Genomic DNA, 23,838 nt, shown 5'->3' with positions numbered 1-23,838 from the left:
AAACCAACCTGTATCACTAACACCTGGTACTGTTGTGGTTAATAACTACCTTGTACACAACTGGGAAAATCTTAATAAAAAACTCTGGAAAAAATAAAAAATGTTGACTAGTGTCTATGTGTGTGTCAACCTCAGCACTTACTCACAAAACAAAACAATACCTTTTTGAGCTTTCCTGCATGTAAACTGACAATGTCTCAAAAAAACAAACTTTTGTTTATATCTGACAACTTCTTTTCCACCGGTACTAAACCAATGCATAGTTCGAGCACAACTTCAGTAAAATTTGACCTTCTGACTCATTCATGTAATCTTTGATACACACTTCCAAAAAATACTCCCTTGATCTCAATACAACTTGGTTAAACTTTATACAATGGAAAGTTACTGAAGGCTCACAAAAGGACATAAATAAACAATAAATAACCAACCAATGCAAAATGTTCTACTTGCACCTGCAGACTTCTGACAAATATGAATTTAGCCACTTTTTAACAAAAACCTTTACTGTGCCTTGATCCTTTGTTCCACATACACTGTTCTGTATTCCTGTAGAACTTACACTAGCACTGGAAATTTTATGACTTCTCTGTACCAAAAAAAAAGAATAAAAACTTTATCTATGCACTCTGAAAAATACTCTTACATGAATAACGAGGGAACTTGCCATCTCTGTTTTTTTCTTAAGACCAGCTTGTGTGAATAAACCACAAAATCTTAACTCCAAACTAGTGTTTCTAGGAAAGGCTGGGAATAGAAACCTCTGCAATCATACTCATTGTCCATTATGCTGTAAAATTTTAACCTTTGATCTCACAGGTAAAAACAAAACAGAAACAATTCACCCGAGCAAAATTAATATTGTCCTAATGCCTCAGATGATGTCCCAAAGGTTGTCTGGTTAACATTCCACTAATGTTCAATATAACTAGGCACATGTGTCAATTCTCCTATTAATGACAATCATCCGCTGTGCATGTAATTACATGCAAGACTCCTACTGTAATAGTCAACATAAAACATAAAGCGTCACAACTTGTGACTACAAAAAGGGTTCGATCAGTCACTGAATCAGTTAATGTCTGTTCATTTGAAGATTCATCTAGTCAATGGTCTAGAGTCCATTCTTGAGTGGCTTTACTTTCCTACGACATCTTGGATCCACAGACAAAATTCCATTTGTATGGCAAACAAAAATGCACAGTGCTCTTATTATGCACGAATGCAGAGAGGCGGTGCTTGGCTCACACCCCATTATCAGATCGTAATACTCAACAAGGAAAACTTTGAAACTAATTAGACCGTACATGTATGCTGATCCTTGGCTGAACAATTGGAATATTTCTGCTCCAAACAAAGTTACAATGACCAAAACTTATAAACATTGATGAGGCGGCGCTTGGCTCACACCTCTATCAAAAATGCAAAATTTTTACAAACGAAGCAAAACTTTCACTTGGAATCCAGATATTGTACTCCTTGCATGGCTTGTCTGCTCGCTCAATTGTCAGCTTCCAATAACACACACAACTTGGAAATCGGTCTGGTGTACACATCCACGCTGGTTCTCACCTCCACACGTCGCACAAATCCATCCTTATCCGGCATAGTACGCATGACTCTACCAAGTGGCCGGGAATTCCTTGAAGTAGATGTATCCACTACCAGCACCAAATCTCCAACCTTGATGTTCAACTTGGGACGAATCCACTTCTGTCTCTCCTGAAGCTGTGGTAAGTATTCCTTTACCCATCTCCGCCAAAACACATCCGCGAGATACTGGACCTGCCTCCATCTTCGCCGAGCATAGATGTCCGTATCCCGGGTGACTACTGGGGGTAGCTGATTGGTTGACCTCAAAGTAAGCAAGTGGTTTGGGGTCAATGCTTCCAGGTCGTTCACATCATCCGAAACTTTTGTGATAGGTCTACTGTTGATTATACTCTCTACTTCACAGAGTAGCGTGTACAAACTCTCGTCAGACAATGTTTGCTGATTCATCAGGGAGAAGAGCACTTTTCTCATGGTTCTTATCTGCCTTTCCCATATGCCGCCATGATGGGACCCCGCGGGTGGGTTGAAGGTCCACTTAATGCTCCTTTGCAGCAAGGCGTTGTTAAGTTGGGTTTTATTCCAACCTTCTATTTCTTTTCTGAGTTCCTTTTCTGCGCCAACCAAATTGGTTCCATTGTCTGACCTCATCTCTTTCACATTTCCTCTGCGGGCAATGAACCTCCGTATTGCATCAATGCATGAATCGGTGTCCAGAGAATCTGCTTTTTCAATGTGTACTGCTCGTGAGGCTAGACAGGTAAACATGACGCCATACCGCTTCACTACACTTCTTCCTCTCTTTACATCAAATGGGCCAAAATAGTCCATTCCTACTCTGGTGAAGGGGGGCTCGTCTGGTCTAAGCCTATCACAGGGCAGATCAGCCATCTTTTGTTCCATTACTCTGGCTCTCTGCTTCCTGCATGTCACACATTTTCCAATTATCCGCCTAACTGACGAATTGGCACCTGGCATCCAGTATTTCTGCTGTAGACTGGAAAGTACATGGTTCCTTCCACTATGCCCACACATCTTGTGAACATGTCTCAAGATCAAGGTGGAAACATGACCAGTTTTGGGAAGGATAATGGGATGCTTTGCATTATCCGATAACATTGCTCTGCTCAGTCTTCCTCCTACTCGTAACAGTCCGTCTTTCAGGATTGGATCCATTTTGTAGATGGGGCTTGTCTTTTTTACACCCTATGAATGTGTATTCCCATCTCCATCTTCATCATCCCTGCTCCTTAGCACTTTAATCTCATCTGCATATGTCGTACTTTGAACATATTGCAAAATTTTGCTCTCAGCCATTTGTAGTTCCATCAAAGTGAGTGCACCCTTCAAATCTTGTGGGAGTTGGCCCGACTTGCGCTTTACTTTCATCCATCTTCCAAATCTTAGCATCCAGCAAACTGCTTTCTTCAATCTGAACCCAGTCCGAATAGTGCAGAATGATTTTTTCAGTACCACTTTTTTCTGTATTGCTTGGTACCAGATTAGTTGCGAGAACAACTCTTTTCACTTCAGGGTCTTGTGGTGCATCAAACTTATTGAGCTCTATTCTTGAGGGCCATTCATCTTCCTGCTGATGTAGAAACTTTGGGCCATTTTCCACTCTTCCATCTGGAGAAATTGCCCAACATTTTTTCCTCTAGAGCAAACATCAGCAGGGTTGAGTGCTGACTCAACATGGCGCCACTGAGTTGGGTTGGAACCATCAAGGATAACTGCTAATCTGTTAGCTACAAATGTCTTAAAGCGTGTTGTTCCGCTGTTGATATACCACAGCACTGATGTACTGTCGGTCCAAAAGTAGGTTTCATCCACTTTAATTGCAAGTTCCCTTTTGATCATGTGATCAACTCGAACTGCTACTGTTGCAGCTGTCAGCTCCATTCTTGGGATTGTTACTTGCTTAAGTGGGGCGACTCTTGATTTACTCATTAAGAACGAGCACTTAACTTCTCTAACATCATTCTCCAATCTCAAGTACGAAACGGTGCCGTAGCCTGACTCACTAGCATCAGCAAAGTGATGAGCGCTGACTGACTTGAGTCGCTCATCCTCAAACCCTTCTGGTTTCATGCATCTGTCCATCTTGAATTCTGCTAGCTTTGGCATTTCTGTCTGCAAAGTCTGCCACTTCTCTTCTAGATTTGCTGGGATTTTTTCGTCCCATTCTAACTTTAATCGGCACATGGCTTGCAGAAGTTGTTTAGCTGGGAGCACAGCTGGAGAGACGCATCCAATGGGATCATAGACGGAGCTCACTATGGATAAAATTTCTCTTCTTGTTGGGGGTTTGTCCTTCATTTGAATTCTGAATCCAAACTCATCGTCTTCTATGGACCACATCATGCCGAGTGCTCTCTCTGTGGGTAACTTCTCAATATCGATGTTCAAATCTTTGACACCCTTAGCACGCTCATCTTCTGGGATGTTCTCCAAAACTTTCCTTTCATTGCTCACCCACTTTGTTAGATGGAAGCCTCCTCTTCTACAACTTTCCGTTAAATCTTCCACCATCTTCACTGCCTCTGGCACTGTGGGTGTTGAACACAAGCAATCATCGACGTAGAAGTTGTGGTGAATTACTTGGGCTACTTCTTTGCCAAAGTTTTTTGCTTGGTCATCTGCCGTTCTCTTCAAGGCGTAGTTTGCACATGAAGGAGAAGAAACTGCTCTAAAGACATGTACTTTCATGCGGTAATCTGTCAGTGGGTTAGTCACATCACCATCTTGCCACCACAAGAGCCTCAGCAGGTCTCTGTCTTCTCTTGGCACAAGGACTTGAGAAAACATGCCCTCAATATCAGCCATGATATCGCAACCTTGTCCTGTCGAAATCTTGTCAGCACACCAACCAAGCTATTTGTTAAATCCTGCCCCTGTAACAACTGTTTATTGAGGGAGACACCTTTGTAGCTGGCTGTACAATCATACACCACCCTTGGCTTGTTTTTTGTGGATGTACGACACCATGGTGAGGAAGATACCACAATCTCCCATCATCCCTTTTTGTTTCCTCTTCTGGGACCTTTTCCATGTGGCCCTTGTTTAACATTGACTTCATGTAGCTGGTGTATTCACTCTGGAGTTGTGGTTGTCTCAGGAATTTTCTTTGCAAATGGGCTGCTCTTTGCTCTGCCTGCAGTCTGTTAATTGGCATTTTCACTTCTTCATTTTTCAGTGGAAGAGCAATCTCATAATGCCCATCAACGACTCTGATAGAATTTTCCACCTTCTTGGTGAAAAGCAAATCTTCCTTTGATTTCTCTGGCTGATCATCAATGAGCCTTTCATTGAAGTCATAGTTGAACAGCTTCTCCAACTTTTCTTCAACATCATCTCTGACTTTAACTTTTACTCTATGGGAGATGACTCTGTTATGTTCTTGATTTTTTGTTGACCCATAAACCTGCCAACCAAGGACTGATCGACAAGCGAAAGGGCCGCCGTTCCTACTGTTGATAACTTCGAGTGGTTCTACCGCTTTCGGGACATTGTTTCCAATTAACAGTCCCACTTCTGCATCTATGGATGGCAATTCAACACGATGTAGATATGGCCATTTCTTCAAGTCATCGTTGGTCATGATGTCTTTCGCAGCAACTGGTATGTGCGCCTGGGTATAAACGTCTGGTAGGCTGATGACTGTATGAGTATGCAGGTCCATAATCTCCAAATGTTTCACAACACGACCTGTCACAACTTTCTCATCAGTCAAAGTCTGTATTTGGATATTGATGGCTTTTCCTTTTTCTTTTAGCCTGTCCATCACTGCATCAGCACAAAATACTGCATTACTTCCGGAGTCCAAAAAGGCGTATGTCTTTGTCTGTATGCCTGTCCTCCGTGACCTCAAGATTACTGGTACCACTCCTGGGAGGGACTCTGCTGACATATTGTGGTTGTCCGAGTTTGTCAATCCACATTTGACGTTGTCTGTTACTTCATGTTTTTCCTCGTGGGATTTTGCACAACCAGTATTTTCTGTGCTCTTTTTTGGGTCCATTTGTTGTTGGGCAGACTTGTCTTCCCACTCTCTGTGTAACACAGTCGGATGCCATCTGTTGCATTTGTTACATTTCTGCCTCTTTCTGCAATTCTTTGCAAAGTGTGTTGATCCTCTTAAGCAGCCAAAACACAAGCCTTTGGAGCGACAGAACTCAAATCTTTCTTCATATGGCTTGCTTGCAAGTGACTGGCATTTACTCAAGTAATGGCTGGCATCACTGCAAAACATGCATGCATCTTTGGCTTGATCAGCAGCATCACCACTTGTGGCTGTGTAGAGACTGGTACTTGATGGTGTCTTGGTAGGTCTCGAATTGGGCTTGACATTACTTCCTTTGTCACTAACTCTACCACCGCCTATGTCTCCATACACAGGGTTGCACACGATGCGTGCTTGCTTATTGACGAAGACGACGACGTCATAAAAAATGACACTTCTATTTTGTTCTTCTTGAATGTCGTCGGCTTTGTTCCTCCATCTATCTCTTAGCTTGTATGGCAATCTTGATGTTATCATCCGAATATTCTGCGAATGATTAATTTCTTGCTCCATTTCAAGATCCTTTGCCAGATTATGCAGCTCAGTGATAAATACTGCATAGTGGTGAAGCTCGTCTTTGTCTTCCGGTTTGATGTCCGGCCAGTTAACAACTTTCGAAACCATGCTGTCCATGATGCGATGTTTATCACCAAACTTCTTTTGCAGCAGATATTTTGCCTTAGAGAGTGCTTGTGCAGAATCATCACCATACATACAACTCTTCACGATGGCATTCGCTTCCCCTTTGGTATACTGCTCTAAATAATACAGTTTGTCCTTGTCATTGTTGGTCTTTGACTCAATGGTATGCTCAAATGCCCGTACAAAAGCATGCCACTCTAGCGGGTTGCCACTGAAAGGTTGTATTTGTCTTTGTGGGAGAGATGACCTCATGTGACATTCAACCAGCAATTTCATGAGCTGATTTTGTTGTGTCATTGACTCCCCTTGTTGTTGAAGAAAAGATGAAAGGAGATTTCCTTCTTCACTTACATGTACGTGATCTGCAGCAGCAGCAGCTGCTTCTCCTACTGGACTTGCACCAGGTTGTGATAGCCATGGATCCTGATCTTCCATTTTACTTAATTCTGATGAAACTCAATCTCTTAATGAATAGTTTTTCAACTAATGTTCCTGCCGAATTCCAGATTCACAACATTCATGTCGCCATTTTGAAAGGCGCCCTCTGTAATCGGTGTTGTATGGCGAGACAGTGATACGAGAAAAGAGTTCCCAACACTCAACAAATAAACACGCTAGAGTCAGTTTTTACTTTCTGGTGATTCAAGACCCTTATTATTTTCAGAAATTATGCCTATTGCCTACTATATTCACCTTTTATAACTTTAAAACAATAAACTATGCTTTACCTTAGCGAAACTGAGAATAGAAGTGTCAATCGCTACGGAGAGAGGTTGAAAAACTGTATTTCACTACGGTCTCGACATCCGGGATACTTTCCTTGTCAAGAGGGGGCGCTATACACAAATAGGGGGTGATTTTGGCACCAACAAATAGGGAAGGGAAACCAAACAGGGGATCGTTCACGACCTGCATGCAAACAAATTGAACATCTATTACGCTGTGTGGTTTAAACAATGATCCTTAAGGAGGCGGAGAAATGTCTTAAGAGGACAAATTACAGCAGCTTCGCGAATGATGGGTGGTATCGTGTCCCACAATCTGGGAAATCGATGGGAGGGTGAATGGAACAATGAGTCGGTACGAGCTGAAAGATGGCAGAATGTGAGTGTGTCAAGATGACGAGGATTAATGGAAACCCCTGTAAGAATGGATTCGCAGTGAGCAGTGCCATGTAAAACCTTGAACACAAAGGCACTGAGCAAGTAATTACGCCTGTTAGTTAGAGGGTGCCAGTGAAGATGCTGCAATCTGTCCTCATAAGACATTACTCCGCGCCTTTGTTTAAGAGCAAGCCAGATGGCAGTTCTTTGGACCCTTTCAAGCTGATTTTGTTGTGATAATGTAAACGGATGCCGTGCTGGGAGACCATACTCTAAAATTGGGAGAACAAGAGATTTGTACAGTGAGAAAATTGGGTTAGTGGAGGACCCTCTAGCAACTGTTCTGATTAAACCTAACATGCGGTTGGCTCTGGCAACTACTGAGGAGGTATGAGTAGCCCATGAGAGTTTGGAATCAAGTGTAAGCCCTAGGTACTGAAACGACTTGGTAGATTCTATTGGAAGAGTACCTAGGTTGTACAATATTGGGTCAAGGTTCCTGCATCTTGTGATATGCATGACCTTGGTTTTACTAATGTTGAATGTCATTTTATTGACATTGGACCAGTTAGCAAGCTTATCTAAGTCAGATTGGAGCACAAGTTCGTCATTTGCGGTACAGAAGAATGTCATCGGCAAATAACACACAACTGGATGAAGTTGAATGAGATATGTCATTAACAACTAGATTGAATAGTAACGGCCCTAATACACTGCCTTGAGGTACACCAGAAGTAATGTTAACCCATGAGGAGACTCCGCCCCTAAAGAGAACCCGTTGCTTGCGGTCTGTCAGGAAAGACCGAACCCAACACCACAACTTGCCCCGAACATTGAAAGAGGTAGCAAGTTTTCAAGTAGGATGTGGTGTGGCATTGTGTCAAAGGCTTTTGACATGTCCAAGAAAACGGCATCTACTCTAGGGGGGCGGCGTCTATCAAGGGTGGATGACCAAGATTGAATAATGTTCACCAGTTGGGTAACACAACTCCTGTGTTTTACAAAGCCGTGCTGATAGGGATTTAGGAGAGCAAAGGTGTTTAGGTGATTATTTAATACAACAGTTATAATGCGTTGAAGAACCTTACATAACACAGAAGTCAGAGCAACAGGCCTATAATTAGTTAACAATACCTTATCCCCTTTCTTGTGAACTGGTGTAATGTTAGCACACCGCCAAGCATCAGGCAGTTGACCGACGCTCAGCGATGCGTTAAACAATAAGCCAAGAGGATGAGCTATTTTGGAGGAGATTTTGTTCAGAACATTAGGCAAGATACAATACAAGGTATTTATTAATGGGAATAACAGTGTTCGGACCCGGTCTTTACTGTGTGGTTATGACCTTGGTTGGTCATTACCCTGCAGTGAAGACCGGGTACTCGCACTATTATCCCCTAATTAAAGCTTAGGTCTTGAAGTACCTGCAAAATGTGTTAAGCGTAAATTAATTAATTAATTAACTATTAGTTAACTATTAGACGAATTACAGTAATTAAAAGCTTCAATCAGTTTTTCTTTGCAGCACCATATCTCAAGAAGTGTATAGGCCATTTTCAAATCTTTTTTTCAGTGATAGATTTCTTAGGCATAGGAGATTAGCCTTGGGTAACCGTGACCCTGAGTTGACCTTTACTTCCGGGTCAACCGGAAGTTGCACCATATCTCAAGACAAGAGTTACACAACCGATTAAAATTTTTACATCAGTTATAGACTCCTTAGGCATTAATTTTGTTGTTGAAAACCATGACCCCATGTTGACCTCTTCTTCCGGGTCAACCAGAAGTGGGACCATTTTTCAAGAGCTGCACAACCAATTTAAAAAAAAATCAGTTACAGTTTCCTTAGGCAGTGAATTTTAACTTTGAAAAAACGTGACCCCCATGTTGACCTCTACTTCCGGGTCAACTGTAAGTAGGACCATATCTCAAGAACTACACCACTGATTTTGAAACTTTTTTCATTTAAAGACTCCTTTGGACTTGCAGATTAGCCTCTAATCTTTCCCCCATGTTGACCTTTACTTTACGGTCAACAGGGAGTGGGACCATATCTCGAAAAGGACACAGCAAATTTTTTATAGTTAAAAGACTCTTTAGGCATTAAATATTAACTTTGAAAAAATGTGACCCCATGTTGACCTCTACTTCTGGGTCAGCCGGAAGTGGGATCATCATTCAAAATCTACGCAACATTTTTCAAACCCTTTTTCAATTATAGATTCCTTGGGCAATTATCTTATAATCTCTCCTTGAAGAACACAGTGCACGCAACTCTTGGGGAGAGCGTTCGTTTCTAGTCGCAGCAGCAAAGATATGGAATGGTCTTCCACATTACGTCCGGGCAGCTGTCACAACTGATACATTCAAATCAGCACTCAAAACACATCTGTTCAACATCCACAAATAATAATTGCCTTTGACGAGCATAATGACTATAACTTTTTTTTTTGAGATATCGCGACGCAGTGCACCTGGAGCTAAGCTGACTAGGGTGCAGATTTTTATTAATCCGAGCAAAACAACATGGAACAGCTTTGTGTTTATTCACAAACAGCTAATGTCTAGTTATAATTTGGAATCTCCAATCATGTTTGGAACCCATTTTAAATTAACATGCAAATATTAAAGACAGTGGACACTATTGGTAATTGTCAAAGACTAGCCTTCACAGTTGGTGTATCTCAACATATGCATAAAATAACAAACCTGTGAAAATTTGAGCTCAATCGGTCATCGAACTTGCGAGATAATAATGAAAGAAAAAAGCACCCTTGTCACACGAAGTTGTGTGCGTTTAGATGGTTGATTTCGAGACCTCAAGTCCTAAATCTGAGGTCTCGAAATCAAATTCATGGAAAATTACTTTTTTTCTCGAAAACTATGGCACTTCAGAGGGAGCCGTTTCTCACAATGTTTTATACCATCAACACCTCCCCATTACTCGTCACCAAGAAAGGTTTTATGCAAATAATTATTTTGAGTAATTACTAATAGTGTCCACTGCCTTTAAGCATTATATGGCAAAATAAAAGCTATTAAACGGAATATTGGGCGGCCGTTTTGAAATTTTGCTGCCATTTTGATCTGGATACTTTTCAGACCTGCCCCCCCCCCCCCCCCCTCTATATGCGTCTGTGGGACCCCTAGAACAAGTGTGCAATTAGTTTGGTGCTTTAGTCTGGCGGGTCACGATTTTTTCACTCGAAAGCAACTGGTCTAATATGGTTAAATTGTACCGGGTGCCTACATAATTTACAAGCCATGCAGCCAGTCCAAGGTTTAAACGATTTGATCCCGCCCACTTCATTCATGAAAAGTGACAACTGAAACTGTTGTCCAATGAGGGTCCATGACGTTGTGCACGTGTTTCTCAAAAAGGTTGCTCAGCCTGGGATTTCCCTCGACGACGTTATCACACTCGTTCCCAACATTTACCTAAATGCTATTGAGTGTGGATTCCTGACCTGTGGGAACGAGCTTGGCATGGTTGTATTGCAATCCTTCCTCCATTCTCGAACTCCCAATTCTTTAATAATTTTTCGTTTTGGGATATTCGTATTACACACAAATCAATTAGTTGGTAGAATGTCCATAGGCCTATCAGTCTTTTCAATATTATGCCGTTTTGAGACTTTCCAGCAGTGAAAAAATTTTTTAAGAGGAAGAACGTCCTGCCGTTACACAATTAACAGATATTATTAGTAGACAAAATGAACGTAAACATTTGGTTTCAACACTTATAATGTTTCCTATTGCCGCCGATCGATCGTCCCTAAGTGCCGTTATGGTTGATTATGGCATTCTGATGCTTAACCATATTTTATTACACATTTTCATTTTTGATTTCTTTGCATTTTGACGATTTATAACCACACTCTTTTCTTTTTCTAATAAACTTTAATATTTGCAAGGGGGATAAAGAATGTTTTTTATTATATCAAACACCGATTTGTGATAAGCTTTTTTAAACTTATTGCTTTCCTTGTCCTGCTAAAAATAAACAAAAATACGCATTTCATTTGGCTAGGATTAACACCTTGTTTTTTTCTGTGCTTCCCTTTCCCGTGTAAGTGACAAGAGGGAGCAATCTGACTATGTGCTCGAGCAGACTCTGGCAGACTCTTGCAATTGTTATTACCATTTTAAAATATCTTGTTTTTTCTGTTAAACTCATAGTTTGTGTGTTTTTCATATTTTCTGGTTAGGAGTCGTCAAAGGAGGAACAAGAACACGAAGAATATACAGTTGCTGCTGCTTTGATAGAGGTAGTGAGCCCTAATGTATAGTTGTGTCTGTTCCCATACCAAAAATTGTTCATGTAAAGGGAAGGTACCTCATGGATTCTTTATTATTTCGATCTTAAATTTGTGCAGATTGTGAGTGACTGTGACACAAGTAGGCTTGTCGAAGTACATGGAAACCAGGGGTGGATTGCAATAAAACGGTCTTAGTCAGCGGTCTAAGACCAGTCAGTTATAGCCGGCTATCTGCCTTAGACGGTCTTAGCTTAGTCAGTCATTAAGCCTGTTAAAATCATCGGATATCCAATCATTTTCATTTTTGGAAACATATATTTACGATACAATGTATCATCATCATAATGCCTCTCATGGGTGTAATCTCTTATTATTCGGTCTCGTCGTAGAGCTTGTCGCATCAAATCGTCTACAACTAACAAATGCAGCGCCATCTTTAAAAAACAAAACTAAGACCCATTATAGCCAGCTAATAGCAGACTTAAGATTTAAGACTGGCTATAATTATAGACTGCGCTGTTGCAATCGGTCTATAATTAAAGACTGTCTGAGCGCGTCTCAAGTTAGCCGGCTATAGCACATAGACCAGTTTAAGACCGCTTGGTGCAATCCGCCCCAGTACATGCTTTGTTGAACTATACGTGATAGCATTCTTTCATTACCTTAAAGTCACTTGGAAATACAATTTGTTTTTCTTCCAATATTAGAGTGTATGTTCCTGAACAATAAAATATTTTTTTGAGAAATTGTTTTTAACGATTTATACATAAAAAACACACAACAATAAGTTGTGTGGGGGTGACTCCGCCTACCCCTTTCGTGACGTCAATCGAGGCAGACTTTGCCTGGATTGAACATCAAACACATGTACGTGCAAGTAAAGTTATTATAAGTTATTATTATTCAAGTCCTAGTCGTGAGTTTGTGCGTTTCAAAAAAGGTTTTTTCTTGCATATTTCGGCAATGTCGACCAGGTGTATTGCTGCTGGATGCAGCAAACAACTAAAGATGGGGTCAGTTGCAATGTGGTCCGGTCCGACGTATTTTCCATCGCTGTGCAGCAAACACTTCCGGAATACACTACACACTTTGACATGAAGAGAAAAGTTCTTTTCTAAAACCTGATGCCATCCCAGCAAATTTCCAGCCAAGACAATAGGTTTAATGACTTTATCATTTGAATGCGGTGAATATTTTTTCCACCTCACAAAAAACTAGTCTATGCTTTCTGATATGATTGCACCCAGTACTGATTGCACCCAAACATGCGGACAAGCAACTTTGCAGCTGACCCTAAACAAAATAGAAAAAAGCAACCGCCCCACGCCAAATTTTTTTTTCTTTTTTTTGAGACAGGATTTTTTAGAAAAGACTTGTTTTCTCTATATTCAAAAGAAATGCTCTGCTGATATTTAAGAGAATGTCGGACTGCTGATGATGTTGAGGTTTATAATGCACATAATTAGGCAGGAAGGATCTTCTTTACCAATGATGCAAGGGGAAGGGTTGTTGCTGGTCACAGGTGCGCCGATCATGTCAGAGCTATTGGCCTGTATAAATAAAAACAAGCAATAACTTATCAAGTAAAAGGTCCAGCGTTAGCAAAAGACCGATAAGTAAAAGATCAGGCATGAGCTTAAATCTCTATAAATAATCTTTTACTTGACTTTGATAAGTAAATGGTCTAACTACTACGAAAAGGCAATTACTTGGAGTTATAAATAAATGCTCGCGGGATTACCTTTTACTTGTAGACATTTAAATAAAAACGACCTTTTACTAATATTCTGTAGCAATTACTTGTATTTTTACAAGCTACTGCATGATGAGCTTGAGCTTTTACTTAAAGACAGTGGACACTATTGGTAATTGTCAAAATCCAATCTTCTCACTCGGTGTATCTCAACATATGCATAAAATAATACACCTGTGAACATTTGAGCTGGATTGGTCGTCGGAGTTGCGAGATAACTATGAAAGAAAAAAACAGCCTTGTCACATGAAGTTGTGTGCTTTCAGATGCTTGATTTCGAGACCTCAAAACTTGAGGTCTTGAAATCAAATTGGTGGAAAATTACTTCTTTTTCGATAACTACGTCACTTCAGAGGGAGCCGTTTCTCACAATGGTTTAAACTATCATCCTCTCCCCATTACTCGTTACCAAGTAAGGTTTTAAGTTAATATTTATTTTGAGTAATTACCAATAGTGTCCACTGTCTTTAAACAATAGTGTTGCATACGTGTATATGGCTCGGTATTGGGTCAGTATTAAAGTTTTTTTTTCTCCCTTGGCCTATTGATCCAACCATAATGTTACTTATAAATTTGTTGTGTACTTTAATTGCTTTAAAAGTACCAATCTCTGGAGCTCTCTGGAGCGTGGAGAGGCTGGCTGTTTCCTCATCATAGCCACTACCACCATAAAAAAACTTGACTAAGTGGGAACTGCTGCTTGCATTTCAGTTAATCGCTAATGATCTTATGGGTCCATGCCCGCTATTGTTATACTCCTGAATACCCCGCTATTGTGCTTGTCTCTGACCATTTACTATAATCCGTTCATGGTTCAAGTAAATGGTGTTCAGTCCAGTAAAAGGTTATTTATAGAGATTTGAGCAAATGCTCATGCCTGACTTTTACTATGGACCTTTTGCTATTGCTGGCCTTTATACAGCCCAGTATCTTGTAAAACTACTAGTAAATGCTACAAGACAATAGTAAAAGGTCGGTTTTATTTACATCTCAATAAGAAGAGTCCCTCAACCAATTGCTTTTACTTACTAGTTCGACCAATTACTAGCAAGTTATAGGCTTACTTTTATTTATAAGGATTTAAGTAAATAGTAAAAGCAAATGCTAGTTTTGATTTATCCGGCCCATTGTGAACAGTGATGTTGTTGTGAACGGTGGTGACCAGATGTCTTTAGTACAATAGTTTCACAGCCAACACTCCTGGAAACAGAATTACACCATGTTTTACCCACAGACATGATGGTAATAGTTACTTCAAAAGGACCACATTAATGCAAATTCTAAACAAGTGTTCTTTGCAAGGCATTTATTTTTTGCCTCTACATCTTTACAACTTGGAAATCTAATATAGGCCTATGTTTAGATAAGTTAGAATTTTTCTGTTAGTTTTTGTTACACTATTAAAGGAACACGTTGCCTTGGATCGGTCGAGTTGGTCGTTGAAAAGCGTTTGAAACCGTTTTTTTATTGTGTGGATCATTATATTCTAGTTTAAAAATATTTCTCTAATCATATGCATTTTATAACAAACGGTTTCAAATGCTTTTCAAAGACCTACTCGACCGATCCAAGGCAACGTGTTCCTTTAAAAAGATTGGTCATTACTATTATAATTAAGTCATATCTTAACTATTTCTCTTTCATAACTTGCTTGATTAAACAAAGAATATCCTTACAATGCTTTGAAGATCCTTTGTACAATTTATTTTAGACTTTCGTCTCGTTTAAGTTTCTATGTGTGATGTGATTGGCCAGAAAAGGTTGTCTGCCAGTGCAAAGGCAATCCCACCTAATTTACACGTAGTCTAGACCAGATTTCCAAAAAGGGCTCTAGTTAAGGAAGTGAGCGGCATTTTTGAGTAAAAGTTGGTAACATACCTGATTTAACTAATTTGGGGGTGCTGAATCCGAAAATGGTGGATACCAAGAGCTTTTTTTAGTCCTTCACCCTGAAAAATCAAATTTAAAACAATACAGAAAACCTAGCAGACGACGGACTTCTCACGTGAAAAATAGTCAGGTTCTGCTGTGGTTCCATATTTTTAAATTTTCGAGCCACCCCGAAAAGCCGAATTGGCGTGATTACTTCTTGCGGATACCCCATCCGAGCGTGCCCCTGCAAATTTGAACTCCGTCACTGTTATATTTTGCCGGTAATCGACGACTTTTGGTAAAATTATGACGTCACGTTTGCACCAAAAAGTTGGAATTCCCAAGATTTTGCGAATTTTGCATGACTCCACACAGGAAAATTGTTCAGGATGCTCAACTTGGTCGATTTGCACAAGAAAAACAAGATGGCCGCTCTTCCCTTTTCCCTGCCCGGGGAATAAACTTTTTAATTTTCGAGCCATCCTGAAAAGCCGAATTAGCGTGATTACTTCTAGCGGATACCCCGCTCGAGTGTGGCGGTGCAAGTTTGAACTCAGTCACTGTTATATTTTTACGGTAATCAACGATTTTTGGTCAAATTATGACGTCACTTTTGCACCAAAAAGTTGTAATTCCCAAGGTTCACCGAATTTTGCATGACTCCAAACAGGAAAGTTGTTCAGGATGCCCAACTTGGTCGATGTGCACCGTCAAAACGCGATTTCCAGAGTTGACTATTAGAAAAACAAGATGGCCGCTCTTCCCTTTTCCCTGCCCGGGGAATAAACTTTTTAATTTTCGAACCACCCCGAAAAACCGAATTAGCGTGATTACTTCTTGCGGATACCCCAGCCGAGTGTGCCGGTGCAACTTTGAACTCCGTCACTGTTATATTTTGGTGGTAATCGACGATTTTTGGTAAAATTATGACGTCACTTTTGCACCAAAAAGTTGTAATTCCCAAGGTTTTGCGAAATTTGCATGACTCCACACAGGAAAGTTGTTCAGGATGCTCAACTTGGTCGTCTTTGAACCGTTAAAACGCGATTTCCAGAGTTGGCTATTAGAAAAACAAGATGGCCGCTCTTCCCTTTTCCCTGCCCAGGGTATAAACTTTTCAATTTTCGAGCCACCCCGAAAAGCCGAATAAGCGTGATTACTTCTTGCGGATACCCCACCCGAGTGTGCCGGTGCAAAATTTAACTCCGTCACTGTTATATTTTGGCGGTAATCGACGATTTTTTGGTCAAATTATGACGTCACTTTTAAACCAAAAAGTTGTAATTCCCAAGATATTGCGAATTGTGCATGACTCCACACAGGAAAGTTGTTGAAGATGCTCAACTTGGTCGATTTGCACCGTCAAAACGCGATTTCCAGAGTTGACTTTTAGAAAAACAAGATGGCCGCTCTTCCCTTTTCCCTGCCCGGGGAATAAACTTTTTATTTTTCGAGCCACCCCAAAAAGCCGAATAAGCGTGATTACTTCTTTCGTATACCCCACTCGAGTGTGCCGGTGCAAATTTGAACTCCGTCACTGTTATATTTTGGAGGGTAATCGACGATTTTCGGTCAAATTAATGACGTCACTTTTGCACCAAAACGTTGTAATTCCCAAGGTTTTGCGAATTTTGCATGACTCCACACAGGTAGGTTGTTCAGGATGCTCAACTTGGTCGATTTGCACCCTCAAAACGCGATTTTCAGAGTTGACTCTTAAAAACAAGATAGCCGCTCTTCCCTTTTCCCTGCCCGGGGAATAAACCTTTTAATTTTCGAACCACCCTGAGAAGCTGAAATAGCGTGATGACTTCTTGCGGATACCCCACCCGAGTGTGCCGGTGCAAATTTGAACTTGACGCCACTTTTGCACCAAAAAGTTGTTACTCCCAAGTTTTTTTTAGCTGTTTCGTAGCGTAGCGCATCGAAACAGCTATTGTTTTTGTTTTCGGTTTTTTATTTTGTTGTTTCAGGATTATTCAGTACTCGCATGTTTTTGCATGGTTCCTAAAGAGCAATTGCAATGAAACTTTCAATGATGAAGGGCATTTGTGCAAGGAGGATCCTAAACGATAGTCGTCATGATGACGTCATCACCGGTCACGTGACGTCATCTTAAAGGTGTTTTATTTAAATCTTTGAAAATCTATATCAAATCAACCACAAGAGACCGTAGATTTCTGTTAACGGGATTGGGTAGGAATAAGTTAGGTCTTCGTTTTATTTCGTGTGCGTGACCTCACATGACCTCTACTTCCGGTCGAAACGGGCCAAAAACGAAAGTGCCCTGTAACTCAAAAGTGGTAAAAGTTATTAAAGAAAAATTCTGCGATAAAAGTGTCTAGCAAGGGTGGGCAATTCAAACAAAGTATTGATGGCGTCATAAATTGCAACAGCGCCCTCTAGTGGCAAGTTGAAAATTCTTCAAAATGGACTTTTTGAAGATGTCTGTGGCGAAGTTTTTTGTAATCACTTTAAATTTTACACACACGTTTACTGTCTGGCAGGCATCATGTGTGTGTGAAGTTTCAGATCAATGACGTCATCGGGAATCACGTGACGATGCATTAAATAAAAACTTTGTAGATTGTTAGATATTGGCAAGTTCTCGTGAATTGTGAAATGACGTTATGATGACGTCATCACACGATTTGTTATGATTTCTTCTATTTTTGCACCTTTAACACATAAATTGCTATCCCAACATGGTATAATCCAAATTATTTTTTAAATAGCCTGGATTGGTCATAACTGCTGTGAAAAAAATGAATAAATTTAAAATTCAGTTGAATTTTTTTTAAATGTTATTGACGAAACAGCTCTGCATTTGTGCACAAATGCAATTATGTCTAGTTTCTCTTTGCAACTGTTGTCGGGGCTGTCCATATTTGTCCTTCAGTGCAGACTTGGCATCGGTGTATGGTTTATTGGAGTACATGAATGCCTTAGCTAGTTTCTGAGCTTGGCCACCCAGTCGGTCAATCATCACCTGGAACTTGTAGTCGGAGAACTTGGGCAGAGTCGGCTTTGGAAGACCATGTGATGCGGTAACAAGGAGATCCATGACTGTGGGTACTGGTGGTTCAGATGGAGAGGGTGCGGTGATTGGTGAAGATGGTATGGGGGAGAGTCTTCTGCCGAACGAGGAAGATCTTGCTTTGGTGAGATGTGACTGGTTGTCTCGGGAGTCAGTATGGGTGCACTGGCTTGGGTGTAAATGGCTTGACTTCCTTCCAGTGGTTTGGAAGTATCATCTACTAGGAACTGATAGCCTTTGCTTCCACCATCCTTTGCCGAGTATCCTCCATCTTCTTTGGCGGGACAATTTCTTTGTCAGGTTTTTACGGCATTTCTTTCTATTTCTTTAGCCTGGAAACGGGCCTTCCGGGCTTGGTCATCTATTCTGCAATCTTTATCAGCAGCCTCATCTTCCTCCAACTGACGTTGCAACTCCTCATACTCAATCTTCTTTACAAAGAGCTTAAAATTTGGCAGAACTGGCATCACTCAGGGCTGATGTGTGTGTGTGGTTCTGGAATAGTCGGAATGATTTGAGCCAAAACTTCGTCTCGAAGAAGACCGGCTTGGTTGGCTGTATTTGGAGCTGAGATGTTGACTTTGATTAGAGGATTGTCGAGTTTGATTGCTAGATTCTGTGCTTGAACGATGACTTCGGTAATAGGGAATGCTGGCTTGAGTGGATTGACTCTGCTTTGACCTTTGTTGACTTCGTTTGGAGGAATGATGACTGGATGTAGATTCACTTCCAGCATGGCTGTCGGAAAGGCTGCCCATCACGAACTCCTGCAGGTGTTGACGGGTCGAGATTTTCTGGATGGGCGGACTCGGTTTTTATCCATGTCGCTGGTTTGAGTCCGGCTCGAAGGACCATGAAAAATGCAAAAGCCAGACCGGTGGTGAATTACTTTGGATTGTCTTTTATCATCAGTGAGCTTTGTGAGCTTTACCCGTGTTTTTTTTTATACTGCACGCACAGGGCTGAAAAGAACTGGTTGATGGATGAAGATTAATCTGTGATTTTAGTTGATTTTCGTGGAATTAGTGAAGAACTTTGATGAAGAACATGCCAATTTATAAAGTTATTGGAATCGTATGGAATTAGGCTGTCAACAGGGGGCGCTGTATACATTTCCGTTAGAGACTTTTGCACAGTATTACCAAATATTTTTTTTGCTAACAATTATTTTGAGTAATTACCAATAGTTTCCAGTGCCTTTAAGGAATTATTTTGAGGTTAGCCGACAGATGATCATGATTTTGAATACTAGGAAAAATCATAACTCTGAACCATAGGCCTACATTGTATTAATATTCTATACGCCGTCAAAATATCTTGCCAAAATCTACACTACATATGACCATGACAGTGACATAAGTTTAATATTTGAAAACAAAAATCTGTTAATCACACACTTTATAGCAATTTTATACATCGTTGTTAAAGGAACACGTTGCCTTGGATCGGTCGTGTTGGTCTTTGAAAAGCGTTCTATAACCGTTCGTTATAAAATGCATATGGGTAGAAAGATGTTGTAAAAGAAGAATACAATAATCTACACAAATAAGTCTCGAAATTGCGTGATTTGCTTTTTACCTCGTCGACTAACACGGTCGGCCATTTGTTAATGGGAGTCCAAATAAATGGCCGACCGTGTTAGTTCGCAACGTAAAAGGAAAATCGTGCAATTTTCGACTGATACTTGGATCATCTTTCAAACCATATGCATTTCATAACAAACGTTTTCAAATGCTTTTTATAGATCCAAGGCAACGTGTTCCTTTGAGGTAATGGTATTATATGTGGGAGACAGCTGCCCCAGTTACAAGAATGCACGTTAGTCTAGACCAGATTTTAAAAAAAAAACGACTTCGAGCGGCATTTTTGAGTAAAAGTTGGTTACATACCTGATTTAACTAATTTGGGGGTGCTGAATCCGAAAATGACGGATACCAAGGCTAATTTTTAGTCCTTCACCCTGAAAAATATAATTTAAAAGAATACAGAAAACCTAGCAGACGACGGACTTCTCACGTGAAAAAATAGTCAGGTTCTGCTGTGGTTCCATATTGATGTTGTCAGGATACCATACAGGGCAGGTACCCGGGTGTTGGTCAGGTATCCGTAACAAACTTTTGAGTGTACTGGATAGATCTGCAATCAAATTGCACTTTCAGAGGGACCATGTGTTTTCAATGTCAATTTGAAAGTGTTTTAGTTGGGGTTTTTTTGTAATAAAGAGTTATTTATTATTTGAACATAATTTCTCTGTTGTTAAAAGCACAAACCGTTATTCATTATTACCGCTTAATCCACAAGTATAGACTCCTACTTTATTTTTGTTTGTCAGCTTTTTTTTGTTAGAATAGTTCAAGATACTTAGAGTGCGAAAATCAAGCGATATTTTGAAGTGTTTCAGTTTGATGTCACTTAATATTATGTCCAATAAATAACCCAATGTATATAAATTATAAACATTATACAATGTTTTGTAGTATTTGGGCTCCCATCCCTGTCCTTCAGAGACATTTCTATAAAAGAAAATACAGAATTAATAGTACACAACACATTGCAATTCGATTGAATAATGGCTTGCGAAAAAAACACAAATCATCATGCAGATGGACTATCATTCCACCGGTGATCATTCAGGAAACTGATAAGCAAACATATAATTTTGTAAACATGCAAATTTCCTTTGGGGAGATACAGTTACATGACATTACAAAAATGCCTCTATGGAATCGACGCATCAAAGCATTCCATTCAAGCTGATATTTCCCAAAATCCAATAGTGTAATTTTCCTAAAATTAACCTGATTTTATGTTATGCTATGATATAAGTATACCGGAGAAGGTGGTACTGAAACAACACTGAAACACATACAACAGCTTGATGCAAGGAGGCATCTTCTTTTCAGTGTATGTCATCCTTTCCAGCATCAATTTAAACCCTATACTATAACATGTACAGAGTCATCGAAATCAAAAATCATATACTATCACATTGCAAAGAAGTCCACTGGGTATTAGACATTTTTACGATTAGGTTCATTTTTAACCTACTATTTTCATTTTTGGGGGGTTTGAGACTTTTCTTGAAGTTAGTTTTAAAAGTTTAAACTCCTGTTGTTTTTTCCAAATAAAATATTGTTAAAAAAGCAAAGTAAGAGTCTGGTGTACTTAGCTTAAACTAAAACAGTCTTTTGACTTAAGCTTTTTTGTTTAGCAAAACAATTTGCCACAGTTTGTACTCCAAACTATGATTGCTAATAGTATCGAAGATACGCACACCTTTCATGAATGATTCATTGCTGGGAACCGTCCTAGCTGACATACAAAAATAAAGTATAGGCGTCTATACTTGTGGATTGAGCGGTGATAATGAATAAAGATATATTTTGTTGTTTCCTTGTTTTTCACACCCAGCTGAAAAGAGAGGGGTGGATTGTTTTATCAATGGAGGGGATACATATTCTGTGTCCTTTGTTTTGGAATCTTTAACTATCGTCTTCTTATGTGCAATTTGTCCGTGTGTCAGACACGACTAACAATGCGTTATACTGCCAACAAACAAACAAACAAACAAACAAACAAACAAACAAACAAACAAACAAACAAACAAACAAACAAACAAACAAACAAACAAACAAACAAACAAACTGGAACTTATTTTTTCAATTGTTAGCCTACAACAGTCAGATTGGTTCGTCAACTGTGGTGAATACTTTCTAAAACGGGGGAGAATTGTAATCGAAAAATGAGTTACTTTAAAATCCACTAAAATCAAATTTTTTGACTGGTAAAATAATGTAAAGCCATGAGTGTGAACACTAAAAGCTAACCTATTCAAAAACAGGGAGCACTGAAAAGTTGATATACAGTACAATTTTCTGTATCATTGTTGAGTCTAGACTATACCTGGTAGGCCTACCTGTTTAAGTAGTGTAGGCCTACATTATAAGAGAAAACAATCAACGGTTTGTGCTTTTAACAACTGAGAAATTATGTTCTAATAATAAATATTCGAAAATTTAAAAGTTTATTCTCTGTGAAAAGGGAAGAACGGCCATCATGTTTTTCTAAAAGTAAACTCTGCAAATCGTGTTTTGACGGTGCAAAAGAGCGGCAATCTTGTTTTTCTGATAGTCAACTCTGAAAATCGCGTTTTGACGCTGCAAATCGACCAAGTTGAGCATCCTGAACAACGTTCCTGTGTGGAGTCATGCAAAATTCGCAAAACCTTGGGAATTACAACTTTTTGGTGCAAAAGTGACGTCATAATTTTACCAAAAATCGTCGATTACCACCAAAATATAACAGTGACGGTGTTCAAGTTTGCACCGGCACACTCGGCTGGGGTATCCGCAAGAAGTAATCACGCTAATTCGGCTTTTCGGGGTGGTTCGAAAATTAAAAAGTTTATTCCCCGGTCTGGGAAAAGGGAAGAGCGGCCATCTTGTTTTTCTAATAGTCAACTCTGGAAATCGCGTTTTGACGGCGCACATCGACCAAGTTGGGCATCCTCAACAACTTTCCTGTTTTGAGTCATGCAAAATTCGGTGAACCATGGGAATTAAAACTTTTTGGTGCAAAAGTGACGTCATAATTTGACCAAAAATCGTTGATTACCGTCAAAATATAACAGTGACTGAGTTCAAATTTGCACCGGCACACTCGGGCGGGGTATCCGCAAGAAGTAATCACGCTTATTCGGCGTTTCAGGATGGCTCGAAAACTAAAAAGTTTATTCCCCGAGCAGGGAAAAGGGAAGAGCGGCCATCTTGTTTTTCTAATAGTCAACTCTGGAAATCGCGTTTTGAGGGTGCAAATCGACCAAGTTGAGCATCCTGAACAACTTTCCTGTGTGGAGTCATGCAAAATTCGCAAAACCTTGGGATTTACAACTTTCTGGTACAAAAGTGACGTCATAATTTGACCAAAAATCGTCGACTTTCCTGTGTGGAGTCATGCAATATTCGCAAAACCTTGGGAATTACAACTTTTTGGTACAAAAGTGACGTCATAATTTGACCAAAAATCGTCGATTACCGCCAAAATATAACAGTGACGAAGTTCAAATTTGTACCGGCACACTCGGGTGGGGTATCCGCAAGAAGTAATCACGCTAATTCGGCTTTTCGGGGTGGCTCGAAAGTTAAAAAGTTTATTCCCCGGGTAGGGAAAAGGGAAGAGCGGCCATCTTGTTGTTCTAATAGTCAACTCTGAAAATCGCGTTTTGACGGTACAAATCGACCAAATTGGGCATCCTGAACAACTTTCCTGTGTGGAGTCATGCAAAATTCGGTGAACCTTGGAAATTACAACTTTTTGGTGCAAAAGTGACGTCATAATTTGACCAAAAATATTGTCGATTACCGCCAAAATATAACAGTGACGGAGTTCAAATTTACACCGGCACACTCGGGTGAGGTGTCCGCTAGAAGTAATCACGCTAATTCGGCTTTTCAGGATGGCTCGATCATTAAAAAGTTTATTCCCCACGCAGGGAAAAGGGAAGAGCGGCCATCTTGTTTTTCTAATAGTCAACTCTGGAAATCGCGTTTTGACGGTGC

General features: G+C 40.1%; 1 protein-coding gene across 1 annotated transcript in view; it reads left to right on the top strand.

Annotated features, from left to right (window-relative positions):
• The window catches only part of LOC139941509 (tubulin-specific chaperone A-like), a 73,842-nt gene extending 58,793 nt beyond the window's left edge, over window positions 1-15,049 (top strand). Inside the window, exon 4 of the mRNA XM_071938043.1 lies at window positions 11,568-15,049. Coding sequence (XP_071794144.1) covers window positions 11,568-11,648 — 81 coding nt within the window. The 3' untranslated portion in view covers window positions 11,649-15,049. The remainder of the gene's footprint in view (window positions 1-11,567) is intronic.
• The last annotated feature ends 8,789 nt before the right edge of the window (window positions 15,050-23,838 follow it).

The sequence above is a fragment of the Asterias amurensis genome, chromosome 9 (assembly GCF_032118995.1).
Source record: "Asterias amurensis chromosome 9, ASM3211899v1".
NCBI lineage: Eukaryota > Metazoa > Echinodermata > Asteroidea > Forcipulatida > Asteriidae > Asterias > Asterias amurensis.
This window is presented reverse-complemented; position numbering and strand designations above follow the sequence as displayed.